General features: G+C 34.2%; 1 protein-coding gene across 1 annotated transcript in view; it reads right to left on the bottom strand.

Annotated features, from left to right (window-relative positions):
- Positions 1 to 15,734, bottom strand: part of LOC144440420 (coiled-coil domain-containing protein 191-like) — a 125,151-nt gene that overhangs the window by 43,204 nt on the left and 66,213 nt on the right. The window contains exon 6 of the mRNA XM_078129792.1: positions 6,077 to 6,373. Coding sequence (XP_077985918.1) covers positions 6,077 to 6,373 — 297 coding nt within the window. The remainder of the gene's footprint in view (positions 1 to 6,076; positions 6,374 to 15,734) is intronic.

The following is a 15,734-nucleotide window of genomic DNA, read 5'->3' as shown; positions in this document are numbered from 1 at the left end:
TGTATGTATGTATGTATGTATGTATGTATGTATGTATGTATGTATATATGTATGTATGTATGTATGTAGTATGTATGTAGTATGTATGTAGTATGTATGTATGTATGTATGTATGTATGTATGTATATGATGAGGGAGTGTGAGAATGATTGAACAAACAAACGAATTAACGAACAAAGAAATGGATGGATAAATGAATGAATGAATGAATGAACAAATGAATGAACAAATGAATGAATGAATTAATTAGTTAATAGATGGGTGGATTCCATTCATTTGAACGAACTAATTAATTAATGGATGGATGAATGAATGAATGAATGAACGAACAAATTAATTAATTAATTAATTAATTAATTAATTAATGGATGGTTGGATGGATGAATAAATGAATGAATGAATGAATGTACACTGTGTAATTCTTAGTGGAGTTTTGTTATATTTTTGCAAGTTGCTGGGGATACTGTGCAATTCGACAAAATATACTAGAAAGTATGTGTTTGCGTGAAATTTACATTGAATTTGTGAGATTCGCCGCCACTGAATGAATTGATTTGACTTATACCATCAATGTTTGAGTACTGCAGCCCCTTTTCATATCATTACAGTGATTTTCTATTCTTCACCAAGATACAGTATTCAATTTAGTGGCGTTTTCGAGGATGTGCATGATTTAGTGAGCTGTTCACTATAGGTAGTAGTTCATGATTTTAAATCTGATATCGAAGGGATTTTAGGGATAGTTGACCAGTAGAGCCGGGAATGAGTTCATGAGTTCTGATTTATTTAGATGAAGGACAGAAAAAAGGGGAGAATAACGTCTCCCCAATCCCTTTCTCTAAAATAATGAAATCTTATCTCCATTTCAATTAAATCATTATTTTGAACTTCTTGAATGTTTTATAATAGCACAGCATAATATTGTTGTGGCCACTATATATAACATTACAACTTTTTTTTGTATATTTACAGAGAGACTTGTACCAATTACGAATACACTTGTAATAAAGTTGTTGAAAACTTGTAATAAAATTGCCGACATTTGTAATAAACTATCTGTATTTGTAATAAAATTGCCGACATTTGTAATAAACAACATGTAATAAAATTGACGACATTTGTAATAAAATTGCTGACATTTGAAGTAAAACTGACAATAGATTTCAACAAATTAAACACCTGGATCTAAGAAACTTTATTAAAATTCCCTGTGTAAGAACTTATTCTACAAGTTAAGCCAGGGAAGTTTTGCTCCGGTATTTAGCACCAAAATTGATACAGAACAATATTGTTATGTATTTACTTCTATGATTCAAATCCAAAATTATTTCTTTACATATCAGAGTTTATAGTTGGTTGGCCTGTCATAGATTTGTGTTAATAAAACCATCTGACAAATATTGGCAAGCGATTACGTTTCGTTTGATAAGTACAATTAGTTCACAGACCAACAATAATCGAAACTGGAAACTGGTATAGACTTTGGTGAGTTATAGCGATATACAGTATCCATAACACCTAGTGTCCGTAATGTATGATGTCTGAAATATTCGCCATTATGCATATTAATCTTTTCACACTCACGGACAAGAATATGTCGATGTAGACTTATTGATATACTAACTTGTTTTTAAAAATTACTGTTAACAATTACTTCTCAAGCCATTACGAAGCTTATATATATCATCTCAGAGTATATCATATCACAGTATATCACATCACAGTATATCATATCAGAGTAAATCACAGTATATCATATCAGAGTATATCATATCAGAGTATATCATATCAGAGTATATCATATCAGAGTATATCATATCAGAGTATATCATATCAGAGTATATCATATCAGAGTATATCATATCAGAGTATATCATATCACAGTATATCATATCAGAGTATATCACAGTATATCATATCACAGTATATCACATCACAGTATTAATATATCATATCAGAGTATATCAGAGTATATCATATCACAGTATATCATATCACAGTATATCATATGAGTATATCATATCACAGTATATCATTTCACAGTATATCATATCACAGTATATCATATCACAGTATACCATATCACAGTATATCATATCCCAGTATATCATATCACGGTATATCATATCACGGTATATCACATCACATCACAGTATACCATATCACAGTATATCATATCACAGTATATCATATCAGAGTATACCATATCAGAGTATACCATATCACAGTATACCATATCACAGTATACCATATCACAGTATATCATATCACAGTATACCATATCACAGTATATCATATCACAGTATATCATATCACAGTATACCATATCACAGTATATCATATCACAGTATACCATATCAGAGTATATCATATCACAGTATATATATCACATCACGGTATATCATATCACAGTATATCATATCACAGTATATCACATTACAGTATATCATATCACAGTATATCATATCACAGTATACCATATCAGAGTATATCATATCAGAGTATATCATATCACAGTATACCATATCAGAGTATATCATATCACAGTATATGATATCACAGTATATCATATCACAGTATATCAAATCATACAGTATATCATATCACAGTATATCGTATCAGAGTATATCATATCAGAGTATATCATACCATATTATATCATATCACAGTATATCATATCACAGTATATCATACCATGTTATATCATATCACAGTATATCATACCATATTATATATCACAGTATATCATACCATATTATATCATATCACAGTATATCATCTCAGAATATATCATATCACAGTATATCACATCACAGTATATCATATCAGAGTATATCACAGTATATCATATCAGAGTATATCACATCACAGTATATCATCTCAGAGTATATCATATCACAGTATATCACATCACAGTATATCATATCAGAGTAAATCAAAGTATATCATATCAGAGTATATCATATCACAGTATATCATATCACAGTATATCATAGAGTATATCACATCACAGTATACCATATCACAGTATATCATATCAGAGTATATCACATCACAGTATATCATCTCAGAGTATATCATATCACAGTATATCACATCACAGTATATCATATCAGAGTAAATCAAAGTATATCATATCAGAGTATATCATATCACAGTATATCATATCACAGTATATCATAGAGTATATCACATCACGGTATATCATATCACAGTATATCATATCACAGTATATCACATTACAGTATATCATATCACAGTATATCATATCACAGTATACCATATCAGAGTATATCATATCAGAGTATATCATATCACAGTATACCATATCAGAGTATATCATATCACAGTATATGATATCACAGTATATCATATCACAGTATATCAAATCATACAGTATATCATATCACAGTATATCGTATCAGAGTATATCATATCAGAGTATATCATACCATATTATATCATATCACAGTATATCATATCACAGTATATCATACCATGTTATATCATATCACAGTATATCATACCATATTATATATCACAGTATATCATACCATATTATATCATATCACAGTATATCATCTCAGAATATATCATATCACAGTATATCACATCACAGTATATCATATCAGAGTATATCACAGTATATCATATCAGAGTATATCACATCACAGTATATCATCTCAGAGTATATCATATCACAGTATATCACATCACAGTATATCATATCAGAGTAAATCAAAGTATATCATATCAGAGTATATCATATCACAGTATATCATATCACAGTATATCATATCAGAGTATATCATATCAGAGTATATCACAGTATATCATATCAGAGTATATCATATCAGAGTATATCATATCACATTATCTCATATCAGAGTATATCATATCAGAGTAAATCACAGTATATCATATCAGAGTATATCATATCACAGTATATCATATCACAGTATATTATATCACAGTATATCATATCAGAGTATATCATATCAGAGTATATCATATCACATTATCTCATCAGAGTATATCATATCAGAGTATATCACAGTATATCATATCACAGTATATCACATCACAGCATTAATATATCATATCAGAGTATATCACAGTATATCATATCACAGTATATCATATCACAGTATACCATATGAGTATATCATATCACAGTATATCTTATCACATTATCTCATATCACATTATCTCATATCACAGTATATCACATCACAGTATATCATATCACATTATCTCATATCAGAGTATATCATATCACAGTATATCACATCACAGTATATCATATCACAGTATATCATATCAGATTATCTCGTATCAGAGTATATCATATCACAGTATATCACATCACAGTATATCATATCACAGTATATCATATCAGATTATCTCATATCAGAGTATATAATATCACAGTATATCACATCACAGTATATCATATCACATTATCTCATATCAGAGTATATCATACAGTATATCATATCAGAGTATATCATATCACATTATCTCATATCAGAGTATATCACATCACAGTATATCACATCACAGTATATCACATCACAGTATATCATATCACAGTATATCATATCACAGTATATCATATCACAGTATCTCGAGTCTTATCAGAGTATATCATATCACAGTATACCATATCAGAGTATACCATATCACAGTATAACATATCAGAGTATACCATGTCAGAATATATCATATCACAGTATATATCACAGTATATCATATCACAGTATACCATATCATAGTATATCATATCACAGTATATCATATCAGAGTATATATCAGAGTATATCATATCACATTATCTCATATCAGAGTATATCACAATATATCATATCACAGTATATCACATCACAGTATTAATACATCATATCAGAGTATATCACAGTATATCATATCACAGTATATCATATCACAGTATATCATATGAGTATATCATATCACAGTATATCTTATCACATTATCTCATATCACAGTATATCACATCACAGTATATCATATCACATTATCTCATATCAGAGTATATCATATCACAGTATATCACATCACAGTATATCATATCACAGTATATCATATCAGATTATCTCATATCAGAGTATATCATATCACAGTATATCACATCACAGTATATCATATCACAGTATATCATATCAGATTATCTCATATCAGAGTATATAATATCACAGTATATCACATCACAGTATATCATATCACATTATCTCATATCAGAGTATATCATACAGTATATCATATCAGAGTATATCATATCACATTATCTCATATCAGAGTATATCACATCACAGTATATCATATCACAGTATATCACATCACAGTATACCATATCACAGTATATAACATCACAGTATATCATATCAGAGTATATCATATCAGAGTATATCATATCACATTATCTCATATCAGAGTATATCATATCACAGTATATCATATCACATTATCTCATATCAGAGTATATCATATCAGAGTATATCATATCAGTGTATATCATACAGAATATCATATCATACAGTATATCATATCACAGTATATCACATCACAGTATACCATATCACAGTATATCATATCACAGTATACCATATCAGAGTATATCATATCAGAGTATATCATACAGAATATCATATCATACAGTATATCATATCACAGTATATCACATCACAGTATACCATATCACAGTATATCACATCACAGTATATCACATCACAGTATATCACATCACAGTATATCATACAGTATATCATATCAGAGTATATCATATCAGAGTATATCATATCACAGTATATCATATCACAGTATATCACATCACAGTATATCATATCACAGTATACCATATCACAGTATATCATAGAGTATATCATATCAGAGTATATCATATCACAGTATACCATATCACAGTATATCATAGAGTATATCACATCACAGTATACCATATCACAGTATATCATAGAGTATATCATATCACAGTATATCATATAACAAATAATGTAGTGGTATCACAATAAATATGTAACTGTCTGAATTTCACACATACCCGTTTCCATGATGCGAATGTCCGTCTAAGTAAAATGTGTCGGTATAGTTCATCAGCCATTATTTCTTTTTCTCTTACTATTTCCTGTACATGTTCTTTCCATGGTATGAAGCATTTCCCTATCAAAGTCAAATTGTAATGGTCTTCTGCCCTGTGCCTTTCATCATGTGACATCTGTATCAATCGTAACCATGGTTTCATTCCTTTGTGGTTTAGCAGAATGTGTCTGTAGTGTTGATCAGCTTGTTCATTCTGTCTTGCAATCACCTGCAATCTACGTTGTCTTTCAGCTTCTTTCTGTCAATGTTAATAACAAGATACCACAATGTGAATACAACTACAACCACAATGTGAATACAACTACACACTTTGACATCTACCCTTATCAACTAGTCTTTTTTATCTAATTTTATTATGAGGGACCCTTGCGTTTTTGTGGTCTTTTGAAAATGAAGCCCAAAACAAAACCGCACAAAGTCCAAAGTATCACAAAAGATTCTAATGTATATGAAGCCCAAAACAGTAGAAAATATGCTAATGAAGCTAAAATCAACATAAAAGTAATGGTGCCCAAAACAGCACAAAATATGCTAATGAAGCTAAAGGAGGACAAAATATGCTAATGAAGTCCAAAATCACACAAAATATGATAATGAAGCCAAAATCAGTAGCCAAAATATGGTAATGGTTCCAAAAACAGCACAAAGTATGCTAATGAAGTACAAAACTCAAAATAAGCTAATGAAGCCAAAAACAGGACAAATATGCGAATGAAGCTCAAAATAGCACAAAATATGGTAATGAAGCCCAAAACAGCACAAAATATGCTAATGAAGTGCAAATCAACTCAAAATATGCTAATGAAGCAACAACAGGACAAAATATATTAATGAAGTCCAAAATAGCACAAAATATGCTAATGAAGCCAAAATCATTATAAAATATGGTAATGGTACCCAAAACAGCAAAAACAAGTCATCATAGCTGACAAGCCCCTCATGTTATATTACAATTATTTATTCACCTTGAGCATTACTGCTCATCAGTAACGTACAAAAACCAAGAAAAATATACATGACTGTAAACAGGAAAATATATCGAGAATGAAAAAACAAAACACAAAAACAAAAACAAAAACCCCAGAAGTATATATATTGCAAATAACACCTTACATGATTCTTAAATTTCCTGCATGTCTCAAGAATTGTCCTAAGTTATACGTTTGCTTTACATTACGGACAGAGAATAACTGTACAAGCTTGAACACAGATGGTTTCTTCCAATAATATGGTTTGATGTATTTGGAGCGAAGGTCGGTGTAGAAAGGACATTTAAGAACAAAATGGTACTCATCCTCAATGTCATTGTAACACTTTGGGCAATTTCTCAAATTCCTGGCTGTAGCTTGATAGCGGCCGGTTTCTATGGCTAAACCATGTGACGACAATCTATATTTAGCGATTAATTTCTTTAAATGCAGTGGTAGGGGTTTGCATAAATAATATTGAATACAAAACAAATCATTTAAATGCTTATATAATATACACTTTGGTGAAGCTTCAATTTCAGCTCTGATAGTTTGTTGTGCCTGGTCAAAAATGCGTTGCTTTATAATTTCAAGATGACTTTTATTAGTACACTGATTTATCCAAACTTCACCAAAACCTAGAGATAGCAGTTCCTGCTTTATAAACGAAAACCAGTTAACTTCTCTGTAGTTTTCAACTCTGTCGTACATGTATTCGTAACAAGATTTCAAAATACAGTTACTGGAAACTAACAATTTACTCCAATATTTTATCATATTGTAAGTTCTGGTATATTTAAGAGGGTATCTACCAAGCTCACTGTATACCATAACATTACATGTCGACTTTTTTACTCCAAGAATGCGTTTACAGAAATCAAGGTGTGAACTCTTTCAATATTTTGACCCTTGTGTAATCCCCAAACTTCTGACGCATATGAGAGAATACTACCAACGTAACAATCAAACAAAAATAACAAAGTTTCATGGTTCAGGGATAGTGAAGAGGTGTTACGGTGTAATGCAAAAAGTGCCTTCCTACCCTGGTCCGCAAATTGTTTTTCCCTGCAAGAAAACTTGTTATTACAACTCAGCAACATTCCTAAATAAGTAAACTTATCAACCACTTCAACAAATTGTCCATCGTAAACCCATTGCTCATTAATTCTCAGTCTACCACCATTCCTGAAAACCATAATCTTTGTCTTTTCAATATTGACCTCTAAATTCCAGTTTCTCGAGTAATCCAAAAGGTAATTTAACTGTTGCTGCAATCCTTGTACACTTTCCGATATATGACATTCATCGAAGATGACATAGTCCCCACTATGTGGGAGCTGTTGATCCCTGTTTGGATTGTAACACTTCTTGTCTTTGATAAATGCAATCATAAATTGACATGCATATGTACCTAATAGTACACTATCCTTTCACCAAGATTGACTGCAATTGTTCTGCTCAGACATGCCTGCTAAATGGATCTAGACATGAACAAGTCAAACCAGAATGGCTGCCTAACACTAACAGTCCTGTTGGATCATATCGTGACACAAGTTGACATACATATACACATCATTGTACACTGTCTTGAACTAAAGTTTTAATGGAAATTGTTCATGTTCACCAAGTGGTTATATTGGATTGCATCGTCACACAAGTTGACGTGCATATGAAGAATATGGTACAATATATATACCTGTACCCAGTTTGAAGGGAATTGGTTCCCTGTACCCAGTTTGAAGGGAATCGGTTCAGACACATCGAAGTAATGGCTCTGGACATGAAGAAATGGTAACAAAATGGCCACATGGCAGCCATATTGGATCGTATCGAGACATAAATTAACATGCATATGTATGCTTTAGTTTGTTATCCTTGTACCAAGTTTGACAGAAATTGGTCCAGTCATGTCCAAGTAATGGTTCTGGACATAAACAAGTTGTAAATGTCCACACGTTGGCCATATTGGATTGTATCACGAAATAAATTCACATGTATATGTATGTAATAGAACATTGTCCTTATACCAACTTTGTATGAGATCTGTTCAGGCATGTTTGCATAATGGCTTTGAACATGAACAACTTGTAACAAAATGGCTGTCTAGCTGCCATATTAGATTGTATCACAAAAAAAAATGACATGCATATATATGCCATAGTGTGTTGTCCTTGTACCAAGTTTGATAGAAATTAGTCCAGTCATGTCCAAGTAATGGTTCTGGATATGAAAATTATCGTTAAAAAATGGACGCCTGGTGGCCATATTGGATCGTATCATAACATACATTCATATACATATTTATGTAATACAACGTTGTCCTTATACCAAATTTGAATGAGATCTGTTCAGTTATGTCTGCATAATGGCTTTGAACATGGAAAAAATCGTAACGAAATGGCTGTCTGGTGGCCATACTGGATCGTATCACAAAATAAATTTACGTGCATATGTATGCCATTGTGTGTTGCCCTAGTACTAAGTTTGAGAGAAATCAGTCCAGTCATTTCCGAGAAATGGCTTCGGACACACACACGTACAAAGCCCAATCTATTAGCCCCCTCGGACTTTCGTCTGGCGGGGGCTAAATATGCTTTGAAGTGCAAAACATCTCAAGATATGCTAATAAAGCCAAAACAGTACACAGTTAAACAATAAACCACCTCCCTGGGGATGGTATAGTGAACACAAGCGACCTATCGGTCAGAATAGCTCCGCTGATTTTTTTTTTATTTTATTTTTTATTTTGGTGACATGTAGAAGTGGTTCAGTTCTTCAGCTCTTTACTATGCAGTTTTGTTTTAGCGATGCAATAAAGTGGTTAGTGGTTTCATATGATGTCTCACTATAAAACACATTTTACACAGAAGTTGGTAATGTATTGTACTTTTATACCATAGTCACCATTTTATAACAAAAATCTACTGTTATGAAAAATTGCACAAATTCTCAGGGAAAAAATGACTGGGAAATGCACACAAGAAAAAGAAGAAAAAAAGAGGATTTTGAGGTTGGCTATAAATAATTCCAGTGTCTTACAGCTTTAACCCTGGAAAATTTTAATGATGAATGAAATAAACCAGGGATCTAAAATAATTTTGAGGCAATTTGAATTTCAATTTTCTAACAAATTTACCAAGTCAACAACATTCAACTTGTAATAGTTGTAGTAGATATATATATATAGGGAAGAAATGTATTAATCGCCATCTTAGTTTCCGTACGGCGACAATCCCCAAGTACCCGAAAGAGAGTCATTCTCAGCCAACAGGGTTCGACACTGGAGTAAAAGTCACTATCCCACAGGACTATTAAAATTGATAACGTAGTAGTCCTGCAAAAAATTTGGTGGTCCTATCTTTAAGTGCTTTCGCTTGTTCACTTAGGCTCTTCATCTCTCTTAGTTTTTGCTCTACTTCTAATTCACTTTTCCAAACCCCATATTTATTTCAAACACTGTTGTAATTGAACTGTCTATTCGTTGTAGTTGTTTGTGCATCATCAACTCCTTACTGTAATTTTATTCTCTTTTTTATGTTTTGGAGCTTCTTCTCTTTTTTTTGTTGCTTTCTGTGAGTAATTTGTCTTAATTGGGGGGGGGGGGGGAAGGAGTAATAAGATGTTATGTGGTCTTATTTCTAGCTTAAATACTACATAACATTTCTGGTACACATTGATCTAACTATTGCATTTTTAAAAGACAAAAAATTACCTTCCCATAGAGCAAGTCTTTATAGTGTTCTCCTTAGTGCATATTAGAATGTATTTACAACATAAAAATAAATAAATTTGAAGGTTACCAGCAGTTACAGCAAAATTTTGTTACTAATTACATGTACAAGTCACTTCGTCTATTTTCGTGTCTATGTACTTCCGGGTTGACATAAACGTTAAACATGATACAGTCGGCCCTATAATTACTAAGAAATGACAAAACCGTTCGCAAAATAAAGTTCAGGATTTTAATTTTTCAAACTGAATACCAAAACATGAACACGGAACACGGAACACGGAATCGTGTCAGTGCATAGATGTATTAGTGATGTATCACTAATACGTCCATACATCACTAATACGTCCATGGTCAGTGTTACTAAGTAAGTTAGCAGTTTCATTGTAGGCTGTAAGTTGTACCGGTAAAAAAAAACGATCATCACATCATGAAGGAAGTACAAAAACATAGAACACGTTGTTTTCTTGCTGAATAAACTCACTGAAATAACAACACGGTCAAATTGCGTCTTCGATTTTGACAGCCACCATGCACCATTGTTATGATTGAGCTTCACTAGTTCCGTTGAATGTGGCCGGGCGAACGCCGACATCCAATTTGTACAGCATTTTTACAAAGGGAGCTCGTCAATAACCTACCGAATAATTAACTCAGAAACGTAGTTTAAATACTAACTGATCTAAGAATTACTGTTCAGAAAGACTACGCATCCGTACATAAATACGAATTAATGCGACAAAGATTTCAACTTTACTATTTACTTGTTACAGTGTAGAGGACTTATTATACACATATCATCGTACAACTAATTTTATTGGCTATAATATTAGCTACATTTGAAAGGTCTCACTTGATTGGCTCATCGTTCGCTATTCCCGTTTTCAAGAGACACCCCGCCAGAATAAAGTGCCATGTAGTACAGCAATGGAGCGAGATCGTCTGTTGGGCGACTTTCACACCGGGTGTGCTTTTCGCAAACTACACAACACATGCTTTTATGACACGGAATCATAGAAAATCTACCCCGTTTCCAAACTAATCGTAATTTTATCGCGAATAGACAACCGGAGTTGGTCAAAATAGCAAATTAAAAATCAAATGAATTTTACTATGACCGTGAATTCATCATATAGCCGGTGGTTTGAATTCTGAGCTCCCTGATATACCTATCGAAAGTCACTATCCCGTCGGACTAACTGCAATGGCATTAGTAACCTTTACTGGTACATGGTCCTTACAGAAAGTTACTAGACTCGCGGGATAGCGGACCAGCGTGTATGTCGAACCCTTGCCATACGTTACAGCATAGACCCTCCTGGTTACAGTGGTAACACTCGTTCATGTTCGATTACCTTTCATAAAGAAAACACAACGAAATGGTTGAAGTGATTTTTTTTTAAATTTCTTTTCATCACAACAACAAAATCTGCGCGATCAAAAGTGTTGTAAACTAAACCAGAAAGAATTATCGGGCTGGCGAATGGCTAAACTTCCCAGTGGAGTAAGGTCCAAGTCCAAGTAAGCCCCGATAGTATGTGAGAAAATCGTCTCAAACTAGCGATACAACTTTCAAAATATAACTTGACATGTCTTCATTTGTTAGAGTTATACAATTCAAGACGGGTTTTCACTCGAAAAAAACAATTCTGTGAATAATGACACTCTGAATGCAGCGATTTCTCGGACGATGTTACCACTGTAACGTATGGCTGGCAACGACTTGCTTCCGGGTTAGTCCCTCATGCATCCGGTGGCCGGGTACTTGAGATTGTCACCGTACGGAACTACCACATCGGTAATTTTGACGCTGTAATTTTGCCACCAAGATTGATCGTACAAAAACAAAATTCCATAAATGAACCACAAAGTACTTTCCCTTTCAAAATGTGATAATTTTAGAAAGAGTATTATCGTTTTTATTGACGACTGACTCTGTCAAAAATCGTCCCATACACTTCAGTTCAGGCATGCTCATATATAGAGCTCACTTGATCGTGAGGTGCATATACTGGAATGAACCATTCTGTAGGAGGGGTGGTGTGTGAATTGGATTTGAAGTTTACAAACCTTTTTCGAACAAATATTTGTCATTTGGGCGCACAATGCGTAGAATTAAGACTATAGCACATATTACATTGCTTGTTTGACGTCAATAGTGTCTTTTGAAAAGTTGCACTTTACCTAAAGTCTCGCGGACTGATTTCCAATATGGCGTCGGTCATTATGCTCATTAACATATTCATTTTTTTTTCAAATTTCAAAAAAAAAATCATAAAAAATAGAAGAGAAGACGTGCTGACTTGAAATTAACAAATCTAAGTAAGCTACCCCCTGTGCATCAACACACCAGATATCAAAGCAATCTGACTTGAGGTTTATGAGGAGTTGATGAAAATGTCATTTTTGGAAAAAAAATCATAAAAAATTGAAAATGGCACAGATCAACTTGGCATGAACAAATCTGAATAGCCTCTCCCCAGGGAACATGCACACCAAATATCGAAGAATTCTGACTGTCACTTTCGGAATAGATAGTGAAAATATAAAAGTTTGACGGACACCTATGATTCTATGGCAAGTCTGTCAGTGTATTCTCTTACATTTGCTTCATTTTTATGACAGGACAAGTACTCCACTCCAGCCCAATCAAGAACCGTGCATGGCTTGTTTGACCTTAGTAGGTGATGATTTGGACAAGTAAGCGATAACTTGATTGCTTTCGTAATTTCCAATAAACTACTCTGTCTCGTTGAGAAAATCTTCTCTGACAATTAACTGAGTTCACTATTACTGCAGACTACAATGTTTGGACAGGAGCAGACTACAATGTTTGGACAGGAGCAGACTACAATGTTTGGATAGGAGCAGACTACAATGTTTGGACAGGAGCAGACTACAATGTTTGGACAGGAGCAGACTACAATGTTTGGATAGGAGCAGACTACAATGTTTGGATAGGAGCAGACTACAATGTTTGGATAGGAGCAGACTACAATGTTTGGATAGGAGCAGACTACAATGTTTGGACAGGAGCAGACTACAATGTTTGGACAGGAGCAGACTATAATGTTTGGATAGGAGCAGACTACAATGTTTGGATAGGAGCAGACTACAATGTTTGGATAGGAGCAGACTACAATGTTTGGATAGGAGCAGACTACAATGTTTGGACAGGAGCAGACTACAATGTTTGGATAGGAGCAGACTACAATGTTTGGATAGGAGCAGACTATAATGTTTGGATAGGAGCAGACTACAATGTTTGGACAGGAGCAGACTACAATGTTTGGACAGGAGCAGACTACAATGTTTGGACAGGAGCAGACTACAATGTTTGGACAGGAGCAGACTACAATGTTTGGATAGGAGCAGACTACAATGTTTGGATAGGAGCAGACTACAATGTTTGGATAGGAGCAGACTATAATGTTTGGATAGGAGCAGACTACAATGTTTGGACAGGAGCAGACTACAATGTTTGGACAGGAGCAGACTACAATGTTTGGACAGGAGCAGACTACAATGTTTGGATAGGAGCAGACTACAATGTTTGGACAGGAGCAGACTACAATGTTTGGACAGGAGCAGACTACAATGTTTGGATAGGAGCAGACTACAATGTTTGGATAGGAGCAGACTACAATGTTTGGATAGGAGCAGACTACAATGTTTGGACAGGAGCAGACTACAATGTTTGGATAGGAGCAGACTACAATGTTTGGACAGGAGCAGACTACAATGTTTGGATAGGAGCAGACTACAATGTTTGGACAGGAGCAGACTACAATGTTTGGACAGGAGCAGACTACAATGTTTGGACAGGAGCAGACTACAATGTTTGGATAGGAGCAGACTACAATGTTTGGATAGGAGCAGACTACAATGTTTGGATAGGAGCAGACTACAATGTTTGGATAGGAGCAGACTACAATGTTTGGATAGGAGCAGACTACAATGTTTGGATAGGAGCAGACTACAATGTTTGGATAGGAGCAGACTACAATGTTTGGACAGGAGCAGACTACAATGTTTGGATAGGAGCAGACTACAATGTTTGGACAGGAGCAGACTACAATGTTTGGACAGGAGCAGACTACAATGTTTGGAAAGGAGTACACTATAATGTTTGGATAGGAGCAGACTACAATGTTTGGATAGGAGCAGACTACAATGTTTGGATAGGAGCAGACTACAATGTTTGGACAGGAGCAGACTACAATGTTTGGATAGGAGCAGACTACAATGTTTGGACAGGAGCAGACTACAATGTTTGGACAGGAGCAGACTACAATGTTTGGACAGGAGTACACTATAATGTTTGGATAGGAGCAGACTACAATGTTTGGATAGGAGCAGACTACAATGTTTGGATAGGAGCAGACTACAATGTTTGGACAGGAGCAGACTACAATGTTTGGATAGGAGCAGACTACAATGTTTGGATAGGAGCAGACTACAATGTGTGGAAAGGAGTACACTATAATGTTTGGACAGGAGCAGACTACAATGTTTGGATAGGAGCAGACTACAATGTTTGGATAGGAGCAGACTACAATGTTTGGACAGGAGCAGACTACAATGTTTGGATAGGAGCAGACTACAATGTTTGGACAGGAGCAGACTACAATGTTTGGACAGGAGCAGACTACAATGTTTGGACAGGAGTACACTATAATGTTTGGATAGGAGCAGACTACAATGTTTGGATAGGAGCAGACTACAATGTTTGGATAGGAGCAGACTACAATGTTTGGAAAGGAGTACACTATAGGCATGTTCATATTGCTTTTTTCGTGGGTTTTTTTCTCCGGCGTAAATAGGTGAGAACGATTAGTAAACAGAGGGGATCAGCTGTATGTGTTCACACACACAATGTGACACCATTATCCGCCGGCGTA

This window comes from Glandiceps talaboti, chromosome 9 (genome assembly GCF_964340395.1).
Source record: "Glandiceps talaboti chromosome 9, keGlaTala1.1, whole genome shotgun sequence".
NCBI lineage: Eukaryota > Metazoa > Hemichordata > Enteropneusta > Spengelidae > Glandiceps > Glandiceps talaboti.
Note: the sequence above shows the minus strand (reverse complement) of the source record. Positions and strands in the feature narration are given on the sequence as shown.